General features: G+C 43.2%; 1 protein-coding gene across 2 annotated transcripts in view; it reads right to left on the bottom strand.

The window, feature by feature from the left end:
* Nucleotides 1-25,603, bottom strand: part of nrap (nebulin-related anchoring protein) — a 114,444-nt gene that overhangs the window by 28,571 nt on the left and 60,270 nt on the right. For both annotated transcript variants that reach the window (XM_078223276.1, XM_078223277.1), the window contains 10 exons: nt 23,460-23,564; nt 18,808-18,915; nt 17,549-17,860; nt 16,109-16,213; nt 13,931-14,029; nt 11,551-11,655; nt 6,868-6,975; nt 3,525-3,638; nt 2,859-3,056; nt 1,050-1,154 (listed from right to left, as the gene is read on the bottom strand). In XM_078223276.1, the coding sequence (XP_078079402.1) occupies nt 1,050-1,154; nt 2,859-3,056; nt 3,525-3,638; nt 6,868-6,975; nt 11,551-11,655; nt 13,931-14,029; nt 16,109-16,213; nt 17,549-17,860; nt 18,808-18,915; nt 23,460-23,564 (1,359 nt within the window). The remainder of the gene's footprint in view (nt 1-1,049; nt 1,155-2,858; nt 3,057-3,524; nt 3,639-6,867; nt 6,976-11,550; nt 11,656-13,930; nt 14,030-16,108; nt 16,214-17,548; nt 17,861-18,807; nt 18,916-23,459; nt 23,565-25,603) is intronic.

Genomic DNA, 25,603 nt, shown 5'->3' with positions numbered 1-25,603 from the left:
GGAGGCAGCAGTGGAGGCAGAGGCTGCAGTGGCAGACGTTGAGAAAGAAACAGAAATGGAGGCAGCAAGGAGACAAAAAGAGAATGATTGGAAGGAAGACATAATGTATAAAGTGAAATGGAAAGGATAAGGGAAGGTCTTGGAGAAAAATTTTGAAGCGAACGGGAAGATTTATTGTTTATTTTTTCCACCATAATGCGTTGGAAGCTGCATTGATATCTACATAATCACTTTTGATAGCTAATGATTGCATTCGATGCATAATGATCACTGTTGATTGCTAATTATCACTTCCACAAATGTAACAAGCTGTGATAGATTTTGATCGCTTTTGGGTTTTTTGATGACTCCTGAAGAAGGATGAGCATAGTGTTATAAGATGGCTACCTGAGTGCTTTCAAAGGCAAATAATTACTGTTTCTCCGATCAAAATAAACTTCAAATTACACCTTTCGACATCAAATGATGTACTCATTATTTTGTGCACAATTCAACATAAAAGTCAATGTCAGCTTTTGCTGGCTGAATATTCTTGACGCTCTGGGCAACATTATTGAATCAACCAACAATATCAAAAATGGATCAATTGGGCATTCATTTCACCTGCGGTTTGTGAGACGTTGCGTATGCAAACTGCGAAATTTGCCTTCATCGCATTAGTGATTAGAGTTATTGTGTATGAGAGGGGATCATTTTCATCATTATCGCTGGGGCAATGACCTGTTGGAGTGGATCATCCACCAGTTTTAACAGCTGCCCATTGAAAATCAAGCAGTTTCTATAATGTACGGGCATTCCATTCCACCACATTACGGTGAAGATTGCCTCTAAAGTGATTCGAGATATCCTGGTGACGTGGAGTAGAGTTATATTAATAAAGGTTTTGGTAAAACAGGAAGGAAAAGAGATTATGTTTTTTTAAAAATCACACAATTCTGAATTACAGAATACAGCTTATGATCAGACACACCATTGAATCAGTGTCACCTCTGCATCACACTATATCTGTGGTTACAGCTTTAGATCTCATGCACTGTAAGGCACCCTACCTCGCTGATGAGAGCGCTTGCTCTCTTCACGCCTTCAATTCCCAAAGCCCCTGTTGAAATCCAAGCCACTCCTCTCATGAAATTCAGGTCGGATCTATACTGGTTCTATTAAAATACAGCACATTATTAAAAGACAGTTGGCACCCTGCATTGAAGGTGCGTTCAATAAATATTAGGATGGATAGTAAGCAAGTTTCAAGCAGTTCTACATTTTGCATAAAAATGTTGTTTAAGGGTGCCTTTATGCTATAGCCTACGGTCCAGCGAACAGGGAATGCGCTGGGGATGAATCTGTGATCCAGTGATATATCAGGGGGAATCAGAATATCACAGGCTCTGAAACTGGAACTTCTGACAAACATCTGTCTTCACTGGAACAATCAAATTACCCTAGCGATTTTTTTCCACCACCCATGAGTATTGTCATGACAATGTGCCATGTGCAATTTCGCATATTAATTGTTAGCTTCATCGGTCAGTCTAATGCCTAAGGGTGTTTATTAACATGAAACAAACAATTGGAACTGCAAAGGCATTGGTCAAACTTTTCTGGCCGTTCCAGCTAGCGGGATCTCCCAGTCCCGCCAACGGTAACTGCCTGCTATGTGTTCCCCGGTGGTGGAGGGTGCAAAAGATGGGAAAACCCATTGACAGTGGGTTAGATACTGGAAGATACTGCCACCGGCCAATAATGGCTTGCCTCCACTGCCACAAAATATGCCATGGAAGGGCTGGAAGATCCCACCCACAGTTTTCAAATAGCTGTAGAAGTCACCTGTCCTACAAATTGGCCATGTTTCTGGAAGGCCCTGAAAGTGATTACCAGGGAATTATGTCTAGATAGTTCCCCTGATAGGCTTCACACGACAACTGTCTGAACTTTCTGCAAAACACAAGGACAATAGGCCACCAGACTTCCTGACTCCAGAAACAAAAAAGGACCAACAAAACTCATGATGCAAGGAGGGTGCTAAGGATCCTCTATCTGTTTTGAAGGTATCTTGATAACTTTGACAATGGGATATCAAAACTTGTCCGTTAATACGCCCTGCACCGTGTACCCGTAGCCAGCTGTTGCATGATCAGAAACAGATACATATTGAAATGAAAAATCACAATTTTTAAAAAATTCTAATGCTGTTATAACCAACCTCAGGAGTGGAAAAGAGAGGAATTTATTCACGTCTCCAGACTTGGTCGTAACAGTATTAGGAATTAAAGCATTTACCACATTCCTATTTTTCCCTTTTTTTGTACTCCTCAAAGACGTTATACAATATCCTTCTGCGGCTGAATAAAGTGCCCAGCTGATTTTCCAAGTGCTTAACAAAATAAATTAACAAAATAATTAATAAACCATGAACAGAATGATATTGAAAACTATACAACAGAAGCAACAGTGTCCTCCAATCTTGGCACTCAGTCATATGGACCCAGAAAGTATAACGTTAAAAATTCCAGCCACACGTCTGTTAGTTGATCCCAACTAGATCAGTGTCTGGGGTGCTACAATTGGCGTTGGAAACCTGGGTTATGGAAGTGCAAAATCAGCAAGCTTTCCAACTCTCAATCATTAACCTTTAGCCACCAGAGAAACTACTTGTCCAAGGAGATCACGTTAGCATAGAATTGGACACAACGTCCTTTCCCTGATGAAATGGCACACTGGTGAAATAATACACCAGGATGATATACCAGAGGGCAGCTAATAGCCATGAAACTGCACTATAGCTTGATTCAGCATTTCAGGAAAGGAGGGTGGAAACAAGAGAAAAAAGTCAAGAAAGAAAACCATCATTGCAAACGTACCTCACTTTGTAGATCATAGGCATGCTTTGCCCATTTTAGCTTCAAGTCATCAGGTAGTGTTGTATAATGGTGAATGGTATGTCTGTAGTTCTGGCCACTGGCTAAAGCTTGGGCTTTCTTAGCATGGACAAGGTTCACCATATCCATGGGTAGATGGAAATTAGTCTTTGTCTCCTCAAAATCTTTCCTGTACTTCAGCTATTTGGGAAGAAGCAGGCATTAAAATATTTTTAATGTATGGCATATCCATAACCCAAAATAATGTTAGATCATTAATCACTCAAAAAGTCTTTTTGTTCCAACATATTAAGAATGCCATGGTCATCATATTCCATTCCACAGGAAAAGGGAACTGGGGACCCCTGATATCAGGTCTTCACCCCCTTTATGTTTTACTGCGAATACCAGGATTGCCTCATAGAAGCAGATGGAGAGATGGACTGGGGTGAAGCATTCACATGCAACCCAACCCTTCCAGCTCATTCTTCTCTTTCTCCAAGCAAAGAATACCCAGACATAGAAGCAGCTAATGGTCAACTATGGCTTTCTTAGATTGGAGGTTCTAAGGGAGGGGGGGCGGACATCAAAGAAAGGAATGCCAGAAACGGTGCATTGGATGAAAAGTATATGAATTCAAAAAACTTTCAAAATTATTTTCCTACTTACATCGCTGTTGAGCTTGGCTGCGTGGACAGAATGAGAAATGTTCAGATCATCTTCCAGTTTTTGTATTCCAACCATCTGCCCTCTTGTCTTCTCAAATGCTTCTTTGTATTTGTACTGTGATGGAAAACATATGTTAGGGGCCAAAGGTCAGGGACCTTTATGATGAATGAAGCTCGTAAAAATGCTTCATTTTGTTAAAACGGTGTACTGCACTTCTACCATGAGGTATTAGCAATCAACATATCTCACTGTCATTTCTATCACCATTATTTTAGCAGAGACACTAATGTGTTGAAAATAAACAAGATAATTTTGTGGTTCAACAGGTCGGCGCAACATCGAGGGTCGAAGGGCCTGTACTGCGCTGTAATGTTCTATGTTCTAATAATTGGAAGAGGAACTTCAACCATGAAACATTTCAAAAGTAACATCCCACAGCGGAATGTAAACCCTTAGTTTTTTTTAAAGACTGAATATTACGGGTGAATCTTCCAGACTTGGCACGGTAGCACAGTGGTTAGCACTGCTGCTTCACAGCTCCAGGGTCCCGGGTTCGATTCCTGGCTCGGGTCACTGTCTGTGTGGAGTTTGCACATTCTCCTCGTGTCTGCGTGGGTTTCCTCCCACAGTCCAAAGATGTGCGGGTTAGGTTGATTGGCCAGGTTAAAAAAAAATTGCCTCTTAGAGTCCTCAGATGCGTAGGTTAGTGGGATTAGCGGGTAAATATGTGGGGGTAGGGCCTGGGTGGGATTGTGGTCGGTGCAGACTCGATGGGCCGAATGGCCTCCTTCTGCACTGTAGGGTTTCTATGATTTCTATGATTTCTATGAGATGCTGGGACCATTTTCAGGTCCTGACCCCATTCGCAATGAAACTTCAGGTGTGATCTTGCGTGAGCCAGACAACTAACAACCCACCTCCAGATAGTTGGCCTATTAGGGAATGGCGTATGCGTTCTAACAGTGGGAGGTGGAGCGGGCGTGGCCCATTACTGTGAGGGGTTAGCGGCCTTCACTGTGTCACCAATGAAAACACAGCTGAAGGGCAAGCAGCAGGAACGGTAAGAGCACAATGGGGGTACCGCCATTATCGGGGGAGGGGCTGGTACTTCATTTGTCTCATCACTATTGGAGACATCAGTCTACAGGAGATCTTCACACTACCACAAGCCACTGACATGTGGTTGCACCAGCCTTGCCATTTCTTGCTTTAAACATTAAAAAAAACCCATCAGCAAAACAGCCTGACGCATTTGATCCTAAATTTGCTTTCAAAAAGGAATTGAAAAGAAAACTGAGGTATGAAAAGAAACAAGGTGGTGAGCAAAAACAGAATAATAAGTAACGATGAGTATTCGTGTGCAACAGGATGATGGTACACATGTGGAGGCACGGTGGCACAGTGGTTAGGGTGGCACAGTGGTTAGCACCGCTGCCTCACAGCACCAGGGACCCGGGTTCAATTCCGGCATTGGCTCACTGTCTGTGTGCAGTTTGCACTTTCTCCCCGTGTCTGCGTGGGTTTCCTCCGGGTGCTCCGGTTTCCCCCCACAGTCCAAAGATGTATGGGTTAGGTTGATTGGCCATGTTAAATTCTCCTTAGCATGAGGAGGATTAGCAAGGTAAATGAAGGTTACAGGGATAGGGCCTGGGTGGGATTGTGGTCGGTACAGACTCGATGGCCTCCTTCTGTACTGTAGAGATTCTATGATATCCGCCACACTCGCAGTGTCAGGATTCTCACTCAGTCACCCACAGCCACTATGAGAGTGGATGAGACTGCACGATAGTGTGTGTGTGGTTGAGGGTGAGTGAGAACCCCGTTACTGGGAGTGAAGCAGACTTACGGATCGGAATTCTCCGGGCTCGTTCGCCCTGCCAGTGAGAACGAAGAATTTGGTGCTCAGCCAAATCTCCTTTCACAGCAACATGGCCGGGTAATTCCAGCTGCGAGTGAGGTTGGAGAATTCTGACCATGGAAACATTGTCACAGCCCTCCCACACTCTCCTCTCACCAACCCCCCACACCCCCTCACACTCCTCCACACCCCACACTCCCCTTGCAACCCCCACACTCCCTCACACCCCCCACACTCTCCTCTCACCAACCCCCCCCCACCAAACCCCTCTCACATCCTGTGTCTACCAACAATCTCTCAGTACCCCACGCTCACCTCTCATAAACCCCCACACTCCTCCACACCCCCACACGCTCTCCTCTCATAAACCCCCACCCTCCCTCACACTCCTCCACACCGCCCCACGCTCTCCTCTCACCAATCCCCACACTCCCTCACACCCCACCACCCCCCCACCACACTCCCTCACACCCCCTAACAATCTCTCACTTCCTCCATGCTCTCTTCCCACCAACAATCTGCAGTCAGCTCTCAGATCGCCTGTTGGTTAAGCCTGCACAGGAAGTATAATTTTTTAAATGCAAATTTAAAACCAAATCCTCTAAATTTACAATAGCTTTATTTTTACACAGATTGGATTAGTACACAGATTAGGTGTCATGCTGTGAACCATTTCTTTCCTGATTTGACGAGAGAGGGAACTTTAATTAAAGGCAGCCATTCACACACACGGTGCTGTGGTGTTTTACAGTTGCACTGTAGCAAATAGAGTTAACATTGCAGCAGATCTGTGAGGTGGATACTGAAATATTTAAAGATGCAATCTGCTCTTGTTAAGCTGGAAAGTTTGGCGACTTCCAAAAATCTTGGAGGGGTTCAAAGTCCCCACGGAGACACTGTCAAACATGTCAGAATTTTAAATTAAATTCCAACAAGGTTGCAAAGTGCTGCCAAAGGCCTCAATAAGTTGTTTCAAATGTTAACTGGACTATGAACACTGAAAGGAATTTAATGGGGTGAAAGAAACTTGGTACCAAAAGCGGCCAACTCAGGAAATGCTGACAGACTTATCTGAATCAGAAGTGGACTTCATTACAATATTAAAAGCCAAGTTCCTTGATGGCTAGATGGCGATTGGTGAGGAGAACATTATTTAGCCTACAGTAAACGTAATTTGATGTCCAATTCCCTATTGTGTTGGGCCAAGTACATCGGAGGTCAGTAAAACAGATCATAATTGTGTCAGAACCAACCCCGATGCACAAGCGGAGAAAAAAGCTTTTCAATTATTTCTAAATGTAAGTTACAAAAAAAAAAACAAGAATTAGTTGAGGCTGCAATTTATCCTGAGCCTCAATTGCTCAATTCCTAAAAAGGTCTTCGATTAGCAATGACTCTAAATAATACACAATTCCACTCTGTTTGCACCTCTGGCAGATATTAATTTTAGTCATTTCCAGAGCTGTTATTTGGGGTGATACTTACATCACTAATAATTTCTCTGGATGCTTTGGCAGCTTGGAGCGGAATAGCATCCAAAAGTAGTTTATATCCACCATCCCGCAACTTTGTCCATGACTCCCTGTAGCGGATCTTTAAGACAACAAATGATTTTGGGAGTAAGTATTTGACACGTTTCCTTTGCTCCTTTTTCAATTTTAAAATCATTGAGATTTACGGCATGGAGGCAGCCATTTAACACGTTGGGCGGGATCGGAGGGAGGTGGCGATTGAGAAAGAAGGTAGAGGGGGTGCGAACATACTGACGTGGCAGGTGTGCCAGCTTTCCCCAATCCATTACAAGCGCCAGCCAATTTGCAAGGCAGGGATACCCATCACCAAGCGGTGGGTAACTGATTCGGCTGATTAAGTGCCTTGATAAGCCCAGTTGGGAGGCGAAGTGCGGTTTCCTGGTCGGTCTCCAGTTTCCTGCAGCAGCAGCCAGGTACCTAGTGGCAGTTCTGGGGGTCTGGTGGGGGGGGGCGGTGAGGTGGGTGGGAAGGGAAGGGGAGAGTGAGCAGCAATGCAGACAGACCTAGAGGTCCGCCCTATCTGCCCCAGTGCGGGTACAGTCGGAGGCTGCCCTGTACAGGCACCCACCCCTACAGCAATGCATGGCTGGTTTATCTTTGTTTGAGAAGTTGGTACGAGTGCGGGTCCGGGCTGGCGTGCCCACACAGTTACTGACCATCCAGAGCAGGCTGCTGCTCCTCTCAAACTGGAAGGCCTCTGATTGGTCCTCCAGCATCAAGAACCCGCCCACTGCTCTTCATTGGACAGCAGCCTGTCTCCATGACAATTAAGGAGGTATGCCTATCAAAATACCAGAGGATCACTGATCCCCTCGGGAGAAATTCTGGCACCCAGAAACAATCCGAATTTCTGTGTCCTACTGTCATGGGAAAATCAAAGCATTGAGAGGACTGTAATGCCTTCCCCTGAGGCACGTTTTGTGGTGAGTAGTCTTCAATCAAACAAGAGGGTGGCAGGTGGGGAATCTGCCATCTTCCTACCTCGATCTCAATTAAGTCCATGGCGGGAAGGCTCAAGCACAGCCCACCATTAATTTCCCACTTAAAAGCCTCATCCCGCTATTGCTTGCAATTCCCCATTGGCAGGAACAGGATTCATCAAGCAGGAAGCCTGAAAAGGAAGTGATTTGAGATCATTTGCGGGCTTCCGGGGATTCCCTTGTTCAAAGGAACTCATTACCTGGTGGAGGGAACTGACATCAGGAAATGGGGGGAACCTCACTAAGTGCCACATCCCTGCCTTTGCTGCCAGCTGCCACCTCCCCCTCACCTCCCCGGCGACACCCTACCACCAGTAACTCACCTGTGCTTGGGTCCATCAGTGATTCTGGGCCTCAGGTGTGTGTGTACTACCAGCCTCTGAATGGCTGGCAGCTCTTGGCGGGTGGGATTTCTGCCCCCAGGTTCCTTGATCCCAGGGAAAGCCCGTCACTTCCCAGTTAAGTGCCTGATTGGCACTTTATGCAGCGGGCCTTCCCCCTGAAAAGTTACGGTGCTGGGCTTTCGCCCACTCTCCAGCCACTGGATGAGACCCCTGTCGCCTACATTTAGTTCTGTCCATTGGCCAGAATTCTCCAGCCGTTCACACCACACGGCCACAGCAAGGACGGAGAATTTAATGCTCAGCCAAATCTCCGTTCACTGCAGCGGGACCAGAGAATCCCGCCGGCATGAACATTCGGAGAATCCCGTCCACCCTGTCTATGCGAGCACTTTGCTGGAGCAATCAAGAACCACTGCCAACCGGCAAAATAGATCATAGAATCATGGAATCCCTACAGGGCAGAAGGAGGCCATTCGGCCCATCAAGTCTGCACCAACTCTCCAACAGAGTATCTTACCTAGGCCCTATCCCCATGGCCTTGCCCCACTAGTCCCCCTAACCTACACATCTTAGGACACTAAGGGGCAACTTAGCATGGCCAATCGAACTAACCTGCACCTCTTTGGACTGTAAGAGGAAACTGGAGCACTCATGCAGACATGGGGAGAATGTGCAAACTCCGCACAGACAGGCAGTCACCCAAGTATTCTTGTTTTTTTTAATACAAGTTATTTCCTTCCATTATCACAGAAAATAATTGGCTGCTTTTGCTTTAAATTTGAATCCAAGCATTGAAACAAAATACCTTCTGTTTTTGAAAGTTTACCCAACGAAGAGCTGCAGAAAGGGGACGTCAAAAAATGCAGAGACTTCTAATGAGCCAATAACTAAAAACAAGGCAAAGAATTTGCCGAGAGTGTAGTTACTCCTCCTAACCATTCCTATAGCTGGGTGCCAAGCAGACACTTGCCTTCATTTTTTTTTAAGCCATTAAATACGAGAGTTGTCATTCACTGTCCCGCAGTCTTAATTAATTAGCCTTTTAGTACACCAGTGCTAATTGTTTAATTTGCTGAGGGCTTCGCATCATTTCAAAATAATACTTCCTCCTGTGAATCTTCTGCTCATCAAAGTGAAAGATGTTAGTGCTGGCAAATGGGAGACTTTTCGCTTCCCGTTGTCAGTACCAAGGACACACGGGCCAGGTGCAGAGTAAAACCTCCTCTACTCTGCTCCCACCTCAAAAAGACACATCCTGCTCCATCAATCAATATGACACTGTTCCAGTTCTCTAAGCCAGCTGTGCTCTGCTTCCTCTGAATTCAGTTGCCAGTTTTGTGACAATTAATCCTGACAAAGCTCCCGTGAAACACCTTGGGATGTTATACTGCGTCAAAGGTGAAAAGCTCTCCCCCGACCAGTCCCCCACTTTACACCCTGCTTACACGTGACCTCATCAGAAACTCTGCGGACCACATCAGGATTCTCACCAAGTCCCATTTGCCCATCATCCCCGGGCTTGTTGACCTAAACTGACTCCCATCCAACAATGATTCGATTTAATTGTTTTCAGAACCCTACATGTCCTTGCCCCTCCCTAATTCTGTCATCTTCTCCAGCCCCAAACTCTCCACAGAGGGATAAAATGCTGGAAAAGCTCAGCAGGTGGGGAAGCATTTTTGGGGAGAAACAGATCGGTATGGCCTTTCATAAGTTCTCTCTGAGAATTCTGCTTGCCTCCGACTCTGGCCTCTTGCACATCCTTGATTGTCTTCACTCCATCCTTGCCAGCCAAGCCTGCAGTGACCTGGGCCCTAAGTTCTGAATTCTCTATCTGAACCCCCCTGCCTGTCTACTCCCTGTTTAGGGGAGGCAATAACCTAGTGGCATTATTGCTGGACTATTAATCCAGAAACTCAGTTAATGTTCTGGGGACCAGAGTTCAAATCCCACCACAACAGCTGGTGGAATTTGAATTCAATAAAAAATATCTAGAATTAAGAATCTACTGATGACCATGAAAGCATAGTCGATTGTCAGAAAAACACATCTGGTTCACTGATGTCCTTCAGGGAAGGAAATCTGCAGTCCTTACCTGGTCTGGTCTACATGTGGCTCCAGAACCACAGCAATATGGTTGACTCTCTACTGCCCTCTGAACAAGGGCAACTAGGGATGGGCAATAAATGCTGGCCAGTCAGCAATGCCCATGTCCCACAAATGAATAAAAAGAAATTCATATTTCCTCCTATAAGACACTTCCTAAAACCTATCTTTTAGGCCAGGTGTTTGATCATTGGGATGGCACAGTGGTTAACACTGCTGCCTCACGGCACCAGGGGCCCAGGTTCAATTCCGGCCTCAGGTCACTACTGTGTGGAGTTTGTATTCTCCCCGTTCTGCGTGGGTTTCCTCCGGGTGCTCTGGTTTCCTCCCACAGTCCAAAGATGTGCGGTTTAGGTTGATTGGCCATGCTAAATTGACTCTAGTGTCAGGGGATTAGCAGGGTAAATATGTGGGGTTATGAGAATGGGGCCTGGGTGAGATTATGGTCGGTGCAGACACGATGGGCTGAATGGTCTCCTTCTGCACTGTAGGGATTCTATGATCATCTATCCCAGTTATGTGGCTCAATGTCAATTTTTTTTTTTGATTAGGCTAATGTGAAGCTGATTGGGATGTTTAATCATGTTAATGGTGTGACATAAATTCAATTTGTTGTTGTTATAGAAAATACTTGGCAAAAAGTTACCAAAACCTGCCTATACTAAAAGGCTGAACTTCATCCACAGTATAAATTGGATTCGAATCCAAATCCCATATATGAGATGACGCTGCATTTAGCACTTAAGTATCTGGACAAATAAAAGTCAAGTATACAAAATAAAATTAAGTACTTGTGTTTTAACTGCAATATTTTAGACTCTGATCTGCATGTAACAGCCGCAGTGAAAACCATGATTTGCAAATTTGCCACCATATTGATTTGCACAAAATTAGCCAATCACTCATTCTACCCCAATTGTTGGTTTATATAAACTATTTTTAATAGTAGATCAACAAGTGGGTCCTTCAATCTATTTCAATCTTCAGCCAGTTGAGGAATATTTGTTCTACATTCTCACGTTAAGTATTAAGAAAATGTAACTGAGGATGAAAATAAAACTTTTTGTTTTAAATCTAATTGCTTTTGTTATCTGTGCCATTACAAAAATGACCACTTAAATCAACAGTAAGCAATAGTACTTCCCATGCAATCCGATCAACCAGCTCCTTAATGTTACATTAACTAGACTCTATTCAGAGTCTCACCTCACTGATGTTCATGGCATTAGTTTTAGCTTGCAGAAATTCTGGGAGGTCCTTTGTTGGCGTGTAGTGATGTTTTACATTTTCTCCATCTTCTCTGTACAGTCTCTGTCAAATGAAAGAATAAGCTCCATTTTAATATGTATCTAGGGCAACGCCACCTCACATTCTTGGTGGGTGGGAGCAGTATCATATCTTGTAAGAGAAATATGCAGATAACATTTTTTGCAATGTACGCTTCCCACTGCCAAGATATTAATTAAATAACAAATTATGCTTTTTTTCCCCCTGCTTGCCTGCAACACAAGGGACAGGTTGCCACAAACCTGGAAACTGATTGTGAATAATGTTATTATGCCAAAGCTTAAAACATTTGTACCAATTTCATTGTTGCGCTATTTTAAGGCCAGTGTTAACCCCTTTCAAATTAACAGTTTAACACCTCTGTTGAAATAGCAGAATGAGGAATTTGATATGAATGCATTCAACATTTGTACAATAACACTGTTACAGTAACTTCCAGCTTCGTGGACAACGCATCATTTGCTTTGTAATTAATGTTAATTTTGAATTGTAACATGCAGAATGGGTCATAAACTTTTCTGTTGTTCGTCATATGCAATTTACAAACTGATACCAGAGTTCCTCCCATTAGATCAGGTCAGTCAACACAAGATATGTCATTTGTAGAACAGTAATTAGTTATTTATGCAACAGTATTACAATACCATTGCTGAAGCATATGAGAAGTTTAGTGAATGTTATTATAGAAACAACGGGTGGGATTTCCTGGTCCTGCCCACTGCCAGGATCACCTGGTCCCACTGAAATGGACCTTTGGCCAGTTCATCAGATCACCCGGAAAAATCCGGCCAACAAATCAATCCCAAAATATTTGATTTCGCAAAGCTTTCACAATAACTTCCTAAAGAACATGTTTGTTGAAATTGATCATTGCTAGGAGAAATTTGTATCAGTCTTTATATACTAGAAATGAGCCTGCATCCATCGCAGGAACACACACAGGGACGGCAACGCTGGGATTCATTTGGCTGCAGTCCCACCAGGAAAAGAGACAAAAGGGAACAAGGCTTTTTGGAGGAGACACTCAGGTTGGGCACAATGTCAATACTGTGCCTGAGATGTCCACCAGACACAGCACTCGGCAAGACTGAACAAGACAAGACTTGGGCCTCATTTTCTCAGCAAACTGGGCCCCCCAGTGCCGCACAATGGGAGGAATATTGTACGGCTACCCCATTCACCTGACTAATAGGTTGTGCCTGTTCAAGAGGAGAGTGAGGGGGGCGTTGGATCCCGGGGCGCAGGAACAACAGGTTGGAAGATTTATGTAGGGCCTGATCAAAAATCACGTTGGAGGGACTGGAAAATCGGCATGCCCCAATTTTGTCTTGAAAATGGTGATTTGGTCCTACAACAGGCATAGAACATGGAGTTGCATAGCCTCCTGCCTGTTTGGGACAAGAATGCTGGACACTTATTCACAGGCCTGCCTGAACATTGGAATAGAATATTTTATCCATGCAGAGTGTCTAGATCAACGTGTACATTTCCTGCAGAATAGAATAAAATAAAATAGTGGTCTTGCAGAGCATGCAGCATAGATTTACCGGAATAATGCCTGGATTTTAAGGATTCAATTATAAGAAGAGATTAAGTGGGATGGTATTCCCTGGGATTTAGAAGGTTAAGGGGTGATTTGATTGAAGTTTTCAAAATATTAAGGAGAATATATAAAGCAGATAGAAGCTGGCTGGGGAGGCCAGGACCAGGGAACAGAGCCCCAAATATTTACGAGTCACACCTTTCAGAACTGATGTTGGGAATCACTTTATTTAGGTAAACCATTGGATCTTTCTTCTACAAAACAATTGATTCTAGGTCAATTGTTAATTTAAAATTTGAGTGGTAGATTTTTGTTAACCAAAGGTATTAAGGAATGTGGGGAGAAGGTGGATATGTGGAGTTCACGTCCTATGTTTTGCGCCTTTTTCTTATGCTGATGGAAAGACTAAGTGTGGAATTTTCTGGCTACACTCGCCCCAAGACCGGAAAATCCCGCCCAACGTCAACAGACTTTGCACGGTTCATGTCCCACCCACTACGATTCCTGTGGAGGGCGGGATGGGAAAATTCCATCCTATATTCTGCACCCTTCTCCCCTATGTACTCTATGAATGGTATATTTTGTCTGTATAGTGTGCAAGGAACAATACTTTTCACTGTCTACTAATACACGTGACAATAATAAATTCAAATCAATTGAAATAGACACCACACTCGGAAGTTGCAAATCGAATGTTTGTGAAAAAAGAATGAGACGGTTAACAAGTGAAACGTATAATGAAATGAAAAGACTCACATCCACAGCCTGGTTGTAACTAAGCTTGGCTTGTATCATTTCAGGAGAGTCCGTAACACTTGTAAACTTCAGGGCGTGTGGATGCTGACGATATTTCTTCTGTCAATTCCAAATTTGAAATCATTGAGTCAGTTCAGCTGACACACACATCATTACTGAGTACATGCTACTGCTGAATATATTTCCAAAAACTGTTTTCTGCAGTTTAGCATCAGCCATCGCTCATTTCGCCTCTGCAACGCAAGGTTCTGACTTCAAGATTCATTCTGGGGCACGAGCACAAAAATCAAGGTTGACACTATGGTGCAGTACTGAGGGGGTGCTGCAGTGTTGGGCCTGTACCGACTGCTCGTCAGAGACGCATGATCGGCAGGCCCTGGAATGGCTGCGTTGTCTGCCTGCTTCCTGGACAGGCTAACTGATGTGTCCCCCCACACTGCCAGTGGGGCAGGGGCGGGTTGATAGGTGGCAGGAAGCACCCTAACCGGCTAGATTTAATGTGCCTCACACCACTTCCCCCAGCTTCAAACCTGCCAGATCTAAACGAAGCCCTTGGAAAACAGCCTGTTCTTTGCAAAGTGCCATGGGGCCTTTAATGTCAATCTGAGGCTTAAGCATAAGTGTGTGCAGCTTTAATTTGATGTATTTTTCAAAGAACACCACTTTTAACCATGCAGTACTATTTTAAGAGCCCCAAAGAGCAGCCTGATCACAACAGTTTTGAGTCAAGAGTTGGTCTATTTTTTTCAACCATCAAGGCTGACTCAAAGACGTCTTCATAGAAACATAGAAGATAGGAGCAGGAGAAGGCCATTTGGCCCTTCGAACCTGCTCCACCATTCATTACGATCATGGCTGACCATCCAACTCACTAGTCACTAATCCTGCTTTTTCCCCATAACCTTTGATCCTCTTCGCCCCCAAGTGCTACATCCAGCCACCTCTTGAATACATTCAATGTTTTGGAATCAACTACTTCCTGTGGTAATGAATTCCACAGGCTCACCACTCTTTGGGTGAAGAAATGTCTCCTCATCTCCGTCCTAAACGGTCTACCCTGAATCCTCAGACTGTGACCCCCTGGTTCAGGACTCCCCCACCATCGGGAATATCCTCACTGTATCTACCCTGTCTAGCTAGTCCTGTTAGAATGTTATAAGTCTCTATGAGATCTCCCCCTCATTAAATGCTTCATTAAATACTTACTTCTACGCATGTACTATAATTTTGATGACGTTTTCAATAAGGTGAGGAATGGATTCTGTTTTCATTTTAGCCACTCAGTTTCAGATTAGGGAAAGCATCGCTATCCGTTAATGCATGGTACACTTTTTCTCCATTTCCCACATCAGGAAACAGCATGGAAGAGAAGCCAAATCTTAAAGGGCTGGATTTAATGAAGGCAAAGCTATCAGCATTCGCCATCATTACTCTGTGAAACTGAAACAACTTTTGGCATACATACTTGTGCAGTTAAATGCAGAAGCTGCTGTCAGTGATTTCCTGCTCCTCCACAGGATGCACTGTACCAGTCTTCGCCGGTGAAAACCTTAGAAGTCACTTGAATTGAAGTGAGCTTTCACTTTTTAACACTGTCAGTCTCATTGTAAAAACCTGTGAAGGTGTTCTGCCTTGATGGGCAAGCTGCAACTGGCTTTTAACAGCATACTAGTTTGTAAGTATTGCTGAAGAACCTCTCTAGCTCAGAAAATCTTACTTTATATTTGTGGAACATTAAACTTCCCCTTTGTGATAAATTTTAAAATCCATAGATCTTTAAAATAAGGATTTTTTAAAAAAAGGTTAGTTTATGATCTTTCAGCTTCTACCTTAATATGTATATCCCAATCTTTATTTCACTCTCTGTAAAATGATTAAAAAGTGAATGATTATCAATGCTTTTCACTTCTTGTAGCTGTGTCTGAGAGTTCCTTACGACGATTGGCTCCTAGTCACCTTGTTCATTTCATTGTTGCTGGATGCCGGAGATCCCTCATAACTGGAACTGGGAAATTAACATCGGGGGATGTAAAATCCACACCAAAGAGATCACTGGAAGTTTGTAGACAGCTTCTTCCAAGGTCAGGGACAAACTGAACACCAAGTCCAGGCTACAGTCTCTACAGTTCTTAACTGACTGGTGGGGCAGGATTAAAAGGGGACATTTATCACACTTACCTCACTAAAAACCTCTCCTGCTCTCTTCGCCTGTTCAGCATTTAAAGAACCACTGGTTATCCATCCCACGCCACGCATCCAATTTAAGTCAGACTTGTACTGGTTCTGATCAATTTTGGAAAATGAAAGCATTTTAATATTCTCTGACAGGATTGCAGAACACTACATAAACGCAGCAAACTAATCTGAGGGAGTGCAAATACTGCCTCAAAGGTTAGAAGAGTACATCTTCTATATTAAAACGTGCTTCTCTTAGTTCGGACTCGAACAATCCATTTCTACAGGTGATGATGCCTTTAACAAGATGGTTGGCACGAGTACAAAATGGGATTTCCTGTTTTTCTACTCATGCCAATTTTATGGCCAAAATTGTCGAAAAGAAGAATAACGTCCCTCTTGTACCCAACCGCAGCCCTTCCCCCATCCCTTTAATACCAGGTTTATTTTCTGGTTTATTGTACTAGAACCAAAAAAAGGTACAGGCATTTGGCTTCAGCTTTCGAAGCAGGATAGCATCAAATATTGAATTAGCCGGCAACAATGAGAATGTGTGTCATTAGGAGGCAGCAGACGTTAGCTCCATCTATTTACTTTAGCTTTATGAAGTAACTCTTTTCTAGCGTTCAATGGTCCATGACTGTAGTTAATGAGTCATGGGCATGACTTTAGGCAAAAGCTTTAAGAAAGCTTGCTGCATAAATAATAATCAGCACTTCATAACCAGCTGTGCTCTTGAATTAGTTGTCTTTAATACGCTGGCCCAATTTGTACAATGTGATGACAAGAATATGTTGCAAGGCAGGAAACAGGCTTTTATTTGGCTTAGAGCTTCTAGTTTTGATGACCTTAAAATGGAATAAAACAGAAAACTCTAAATAAACTGAAATACCATAATCTTACTTAATTGAATCCATGTTTTATCAGGGTAATCTTAATACCGTCAACATTTATGAGGCTTTAGAGCTTTGGTATATGTGGTAAGCTGAGCCAAACAGAAAAAGGTTACATATAATTAGGCCTCAAACAGGAGGGCTAACTATTCTTTAGAGAAATCAGATCATGGGGAATGTTGCTTGTAGTAATGATGTGCATACATCAGAGATGTATACAAGTGGGTTTTCACTGTGGACTATTTTGCTGTTCCTCTACATGTCGAACCATAGCTATGGATTTTTTTTGTTCCTATTTTTTGTTATATAAGTTAGTAACTAGTACAATGTGACTCAAATGTGTCAAGGATATGTTATTCAAATATGATGAGAGTCAAATATAATATAGGTGGCTTCATGCTGAAATATTCTAAACATGTCATTGTAACCCAACGATATTCTGTGAAGTCAAAAACGAGATAGAATTTAAATGAAACTTATTTACACTATATAGAAATATATTACTACAATCAAACAGGACAACACATGGAATCAGAAACATGCTGCTTACATTACTTTGCAGAGCGTACACTCTCTTAGCCCATTCAATTTTCATATCTCCAGGTAGGACAGTGTATTGATGGAATCGCTTCTTGTATTCCCGGTCTGTGGCCAAGCTCTGAGCTCGTTTCGCGTGGACCAACTCCAACATGTCCATCGTGAGATGGGCCTTTGTTTTGGTGGCCTCAGATTTCTTTTTGTATTCAAGGTCACTCTGCAGCTTGGACGCTTGGATAGAATGGGCCATCTGAGAGTCGCCCGCCACACCCTTCACCCCAATCAACTTGCCCTTTATCCTTTCATGCTCCTCCTTGTACTTGACCTGTTAAAACATTTTATGGAGAGGTTACTGGATGAATTCTTTGACTCACTTATCTACCTAATAGAGTGTGTGTGTTAAAATGGAAGGGGGGAAATAGTGTTTGCAAAGCAGTCTTGTAATGAATTTAGAGGAAAATGTGAAGCTATTGTGAACTCACACAGCACTCTAGTTTTAGAGACATTCTTACTATTGTTCATCTACTGACAACTGAGACTTTTTCTTGCAGGCATAAAAGATGACACTACCTGTGCTGTGAAGCATTGTGACGAGGTTATTACTTGGAGGGAGAGCTTCTCTCAAGTATAAATAACTTTATAGAAATTCTCCCAGGTCTTTCTTATTGTTCTTCACCCACTGTCAGCTGAAAGTGCAATCTTCTTAATCTTAAAAAGAAAACTAGATTCATGTTTCAGGTGGCACCTTTTATCAAAGCTCCGATCAATTCAGAGTTCTGCTCAACTATCCCAATTTAAATCTAAATCTTGCAGACAATGAGTGACCAACTGTTTTTCAAGACTTTATGGTTTTTATTACACATTTTCAAATGACCAGTTTTTAATCTTCGCCGTTCTCTTTGTCCTTGTCTAATTCATATGAGACACTTGATTATGATGACATTATGCACACAAAATATTTTTTAATGCCCTTTTTGGTAGGAATTGCTTCTTGAACATAGGAGCGACAATCCTGTTAAACGTTTGGCATTGAGGCTAAAACAATCTCACAATGGAGACATGTGGAGGAGCACTCAACACAATGACCTTGATTTTCCAATAGCTTTATTTGACGTTAAGCCGTGTATTTTAAGTGATGATAGAATAATGCTGATCAGAATATCTAAACTCATAGAAGATTGAAGATATGTGGCACAATTTGTTAACATTTCTCCACTGCCCTCAGTGTGCTGCCATTTTGATGTTGCAAGGTTCAAAAAATGTATGACTTACATCACTCGCAAGATCGCGCTTCGCCTTTGCTTCCAAAATTGCTATCGCGTCCAGCCGCAGTTCAAAGCTCTTTTCTTTTTGAGCCTCCCAATCACTCTTGTAGATTTTCTTGATAAAGCACAAATCATAAAACAGTCTCAACTGATAATGTTCTTGATTAAAGTTCAGATCATTTGGGTACAGAGAAAGGGCAATGACAGTTCCTGATGTGCACCTGATGGGTACAGTCTCAGCTTAAAGTCAGGGGGAAACTTCCATGGGGATTTTCCCAATTGTCCAGTATAAAAATGGGAGTAGAACCATGGTTACACCATTTAAACATAGGAGCATAGAAAATAAAAGCAGGAGTTGGCCATTCGGGCCTTTGAGCCTGCTCCACCGTTCATTATGATCATGGCTGATCATCAAATTCAATATCCTGATCCCCTCTTCCCCCCATGTCCCTTGATCCCTTTAGCCCCAAGAGCTATATCTAATCTCTTCTTGAAATCACACAACTACTTTCTGTGGTAGTGAATTTCACACATTCACCCTCTCTGGGTAAAGAAATTCCTCCTCCCCTCAGCTCTAAAAGGTTTGCCCCTTATCCTCAAACTATGACCCCTACTTCTGGATTCCCCCACCATCGGGAACATTCTTTCTGAATCTACCCTTTCTAATCCTGTTAGAGTTTTGTAAGTTTCTATGACATCCCCTCTCACTCTTCAAAACTCCAATGAATATAATAGGGGCAATTCTCCCAGCTGGGAGACTCAAGCAGAGGTTGTTTAGTGGGCTCCCAGCTGGGCATTTCCACCTTGGCAGTGACCGCCTGGCCCCCTGCCACTGCCCAAGGGGCAAGTGGCAATGCCCAGGGGGCATCTAAGTACTGTCCACAGGACACCAGGCTGTGCCAAAGGGGTGGGGCCGAATGAGGCCAGAGCCCCTGGATGGGGGTGGGTGGTCCCACTGCCACTCTGCACTCGGACTGAGTGACAGAGGAAGGGAGGCCAGCAATCGAGGATGGGCATCGGGGTGGGGGGGTTGGCCTGCTGAGGGGGCGGGTCGGGACTGCAAGCGGGTGGGGAGGAGAGATCGAGGCAGGCCGAGGGGCGGTGTGGGGGAGTTGACGCTGGCCCGGGCATGTTTGCAGAGCGAGCAATTGGGCAGTAAGAGTATCGCACAGCCAGTGGTGCGGGGGTCGGCACTGTGTATGCGCTGATCTCTGCTCTGACAGATCGACGCATGTGCAATGGTGCGTTCAGCGCTATGCTGCCAGCCTGGCCAACGGGAATAGCCCACTGATTTTTGGAGTGATTCACGCTGAGGCACTCTGCTGCGCACAGAGTGTGGGAGATTCATTTTGAAACTCCCGCTGAAAAAACCAGCGGCATTTACTCCAGTTTTTACGCGAATTCGACACTTAGAATTGTTTTGGGAGAATCGCCCCCAACATTTCTTCTGGGTTTCTGCAGCTTTTCTGCTGGAGTTACTGTGGATGAGCAGAAGACATCCTGAGGTAATTCACTCCTCAGTTGTGTTTGTGCCAACTTGGCTCCAACTATAAAACTTAACTTTTGACTTTTGTGCAGAAACCACATTCCACAATAATTAAATTGACCATTTCTGAGATCGAGACAAAGTCACATTTTCCTTACAATTTTGTTCCTGTTTGCACAGAGAGGAAATCACAAGTACACTGCATTACTGCTGGTACCAGATTCTGGACCACTCAGAGTCAGGAATTAGAGAGAAATGGCCACTGAGAGGCAAAGCCAGAAGCGCCACCTTCTTTTCTGTTTCTGGCTGTGCTCAGCAGAGAGGGTAAGGGGGCAGGCCAGGAACTCGGCAGGCTGCTGTTTAGTAGTTGTTGGCACCATTCTGGAAGTGGGTATTTCAAAGGTTCTGTGGTTTTCAGTGAGGCCGCAGCATTTTGGAAGCCTTGCTAAAAGACCCATACAGAATGGAGGCATGAACCATGGATTGGAGGTGAGAAGAGTATAAAAGGTGAGTGAAAATAGCGTTGACTCCTTTATGTTTCATTGCCTGCATTATATCTATGTTTACTAAAGTGAGTGCTGATGGTGCTGTAATTGGATTTTAAAAAACTAGTCTCCATTAAATAATGTGGTTGCCAGGTTGTTATTTCTAACAATTGGCAAGCTGTCAAGTGAAAGTGAAAGTGAACGAATCCCCAGTCTAAGTGAAAGAACAGCATTGTAAAATTAAAAAGTCTTCAGATGCATTAGAATAGATTATCCACTAGATAAAATGGTATTCTGTATTGTACAATATTGAAAGGTTAGCCACGTTTGAGGTCCAGAGCTAATTGTTTAAACTCTCCCATAAATTCATTCATGGGACATCGGCATCACTGGCTGCCCCATCCCTAGTTGCCTGAGAGCAGTTGAGAGTCAACCACATTGCTGTGGCTCTGGAGTCACATGTAGGCCAGACATGTAAGGACAGCAGGTTTCCTTCCCTAAAGCATATTAGTGAACCAGATGGGTTTTTCTGACAGTCGACAATGGTTTCATGGTCATCAGTAGATCCTTAATTCCAGATATTTTTTATTGAATTCAAATTCCACCATCTGCCGTGGTGGGATTCAAACCCAGGTCCCCAGAACATTAGTTGAGTTTCTGGATTAATAGTCTCGTGATAATACCACTAGGCCATCACCTCCCCCTTGTCATTCATTCATTGGCGAACACTTCAGCCATCTGTTTGGTTATTTGAAAGTTTTGACAGGTGTATGAGCTTTTGGCAGCCTTTAAAGGCAATAATGGATTCTGTAGTTAAGACTTTGTTTACATAGTTGTCCTCGGAGATGTGAGTTTCATGACTTGGCTGTCTTCCAAAACATTAATAAATTCTATGTGGCAGAGTCTTTTTTTTAAACATAGCAATTTGTTTATTTTGACAGCTTTATGAGCTTCTGAAGAGGATACTGGTTTTTCAGGTGCCTATTTATTTTCATTTTATTCTGACAGATTTGTTAGTTTTTTAATTACTTTCAAATATTATTGTAGAACCTGAGGGTTCTGTTTATAAAAGGGATGTTGCGTGAGTGGGGTAGTAGGATGAGCGTTGAGGGGTGTGAGGTGTTGAAGAAGTTGAAGGAGGTAGGGAGGTTAAGAAGGGTGAAAGTGAAGGGGGATTTACACTGATCTGAAGTACTGGGCTGATGTCTCTGGGGATGGACGTGGCCTTTTAAGCTGGCTCCTTTGGCAGTGGCCTGCTTCTATCTCTGCTGCAGGCCCCAAGCTTTCCCAGCCTGTCACAACCTCCAGAAAATTAAAACCCCACTGGACAGCACTGCCAGGACGGAGGCTAGATGTGGGGAAAATTCCTGAATCCCAATTTCCGCCTTCAACGTGAACATCAGATCCTTGGACTTTGTTTTGTTTATCTTTGTGAGGAGTTCCAACTTATTTTCTCTAATTCTCTGATCTCTCTGTGCCAAGTACTATCTGTTCCCAAACTTCTTTTCTGTCTTAAGGTTGAGTGTTCTAGCAATACTTTTTTGTGCATTAAATGTATCAGATTTGTATCTATATCACATTAATTTATACGTGGCTCTTCTACCTGTTAACCTCTCATTGTGTTGGTCATGGAAATGTACATTTAAAACAAATTCCTTCTGTAACTATCTCCATGCTTGCCTCCAACATCAAAATTCCTTTTGATCTTCTTCTCATAGTCTTCCTGTTTGTCTTCCCCTCAATCTATCTTTTTTCACAGAGATATTCTTGTCAGTGTTGTCTCCGTTTTTCATCTATACATTTTTGCTTCAAGCACAGTGCTCCTTTGATACTTCAAATTACAGATTGAAATATCTATATAGTAGTTTATGATGAGCTTCTGTAGCATGTAAATTTGTCTTTTTAAATTATGTATAGTAGGCTTGAGCCCTAAAGTAGGAACCCAGAAGTCACAAGTTAAAATCCCACAGTGGTGTGTTTTGGACTCGCACCAGATTCATTGTAAACACTCAACTGTTTAGCAAGTTAAATGCAAGGGAGCCTATTATGCCCATTATTGATTCCAGTTCTGCACCACATGAATGACTCTTTACGGCTTCTGGAGTAGTTTAGCAAGCCACTGTATTATAATACCACCACCTTCTAAAAGCAACTAAGAATAGGGATGATATGCAACCTTAATAAGTCATCCATACCCCGGGAACAAATAAAAACACTTAAACTTTCTTTTTGGGTGGACAGAATACAAATGCATATTCTGCTCTCTCGCACATGGGTCAACTGTAGAATCACCGACTCCCTACAGTGCAGGAGGCCACCAATCGGCCCATCGAATCAGCACTGACCACAATCCTACCCGGGCCCTATCCTCATAACCGGATGCATTTACCCTAGCTAGTCCCCCTAACATTAATGGGTAATTGAGCATGGCCAATCCACCTAACCTGCACATCTTTGGACTGGAGGAAGAAACCGAAGCACCCGGAGGAAACCTATGCAGACACGGGGAGAATGTGCAAACTCCTCACAGATAGTGACGCGAGCCAGGAATCGAACCTGGGTGGAGGCAGCAGTGCTAACCACTGTGCCACCATGCCGCCCCTAAGTAATACCCAACTAAAGTAACACATTGCAAAAACTGAACCTGTGCCTTATAATCCCAACTTTGTAACAAAGTGGTTTACTTACATCACTTAGATACTTAGCATTTGCCTTGGCTTGTCTGAACAATGGCTCATCTTTGCTGATGCTGTACTGATGGAGACTTTGTTCACCTGTTGCTTTGTATGTTAGCTGCATAACATGGAAGAATAACAAAGAATACATTTTGTTTCTTAATTAAAATGGCATATATGTAAAAAAACAATATATATATAATACTTTAGTTTTAATATAGTGATCCTCATATTAGCTAAAATATAGTACAAGTAAAATTTTTGATTTTAAAAATGCATGTCTCAATGCCAATACATAGAATTATCCAGACTCTGTCAGCAAAATAAAAAGATTTTAATAGCATTGCAATAATTATTCCTCCAAAGTTGTAACAGCTGCAGAATCAAACTACTGAACGTGATTTTTAATCAGTCCAATTTATAAAAGAAGCACATTTTATCAAGTTATATATAATTGCTTTTTGAACGTCACAGTGCTATTATACCAAAATAAATTAGACGTGCTTCAAAGAACAGTGGTAATTATTGGCCCTTAATTTCCTCAGAGTGGCAATCACCGACAGATTATCACTGTAGCGACTTACCTTCACTTGAAATTGAAAGCCTGGGTCTGGCCTGAAATTCCTGACTCAGGCCGGGTGAGACTAAAACAGCAAAGCAGCTCAGGGATTCCAGTGGTGAGGTTCAGAAGGGACAGGGCGAAGGAGGACACACCCTCTTTTTACAACACCAGCTGCCATAAAGCAGGTGAGTTTAAAAGGACCATTAAATGGGAGAAGGTAAGTGAATTGAATGTGGGGGTTCAGACATTAGCTGTGGGGGCGGGCCATGTCCACAATCAGGTCAGTAAGAAGTCTCACAACACCAGGTCAAAGACCAACAGGTTTATTTGGAATCATGAGCTTTCGGAGTGCTGCTCCTTCATCTGACCACTCACCAAATGAAGGAGTGGCGCTCCGAAAACACGTGATTCCAAATAAACCTGTTGGACTGTAACCTGGTGTTGTGAGACTTCTTACTGTGCCCACCCAGTCCAATGCCGGCATCTCCACATCATCACAGTCAGGTCAGGCGGGTTTGGAAGGCTATTGGATCAGGTCAGGCTGGAGGGATGGGGTGGGGTGTCAGGCTGGGGGAGGGGGGCAGGGCAGGGTAGGTGTCAGAGCAATGGAAGGGGGGTGGTTCTTGGTTAAGGGGCAATGTGGGGAATCCTTAAGGAAGTTTGGGGTGAGGGTTATGTAGGGGGACTCCTGGAGGGTTATGGTGTGGGAGCTGCCCCGCGCAGGGCTCAGTCTGGGTGATTAAATAGTTTCCCTGAAGTTAGAAGTGTTTTATTCCTTCCGACTCTTTCAGAGTAACTATTGGTGTAAAACTAACAGGACCGAAGTTCGTGATTTAAATCATTTTATTAGACAGTTTCCAGTCCAGCACAATTGTCCAGGGAGAGTTAGCATTTCTGGGCAATTGTTGGTAAACCCTTGTAAGGGAAATTCCAAGAGGGATTCTTGAGTGCATATTTCAGGAACTCCCCCAAATGCGACAGTACGAAGCCAGGATGATATGGCCCATTATTGTATTACTGTAATTATTACATAATGCCTATTAAACAACATACTCAAGGATTTTTAATTTTACATGTCCAAAATAAGTTTGTAGCATCTGGATGCTTTCTTTTTAACTGAAGTTTCCAAACCACCCCCAAGTCCCTGGAACAATAACTTCTAAAGTGATACAGCACCTACTGAGAGTAGAAACTGCCCACTGTACCTGTTGAGTTGTTGGATGCCATTACCTATAGTATTACCACCACCAGCAGCAGCAGCTAGGTGGTACTGAAGTTATCATCCCATTGTGTTGTTTCCTTTACTTAGTGTGTACCAGTGATGACTAAATTCTCTTCTAATTTAGTAAAGGCAAATTTTCCAAAAATTGTGGGCACATAAAATGCAAGAGGTCTGCAACAATCTGCTTTATAAATACCTTTATATGTTTTCTTTCATGACACTGTACTGTGATAATTTATCATAGGAATATACTTACAGGAAGGAGTAGGTCAGTTTGACCTTCGAATCTGTTCTGCCAATAAGATGACAGCTGATCTTCCACCTGTCACCTGTCTTTACCCCACATCCTTTAGTTAGCAAAATTCTACCAATC

The sequence above is a fragment of the Mustelus asterias genome, chromosome 11, assembly GCF_964213995.1.
Source record: "Mustelus asterias chromosome 11, sMusAst1.hap1.1, whole genome shotgun sequence".
NCBI lineage: Eukaryota > Metazoa > Chordata > Chondrichthyes > Carcharhiniformes > Triakidae > Mustelus > Mustelus asterias.
The sequence above is the reverse complement of the archived record's forward strand: the minus strand, read 5'-3'. Positions and strand labels throughout refer to the sequence as shown.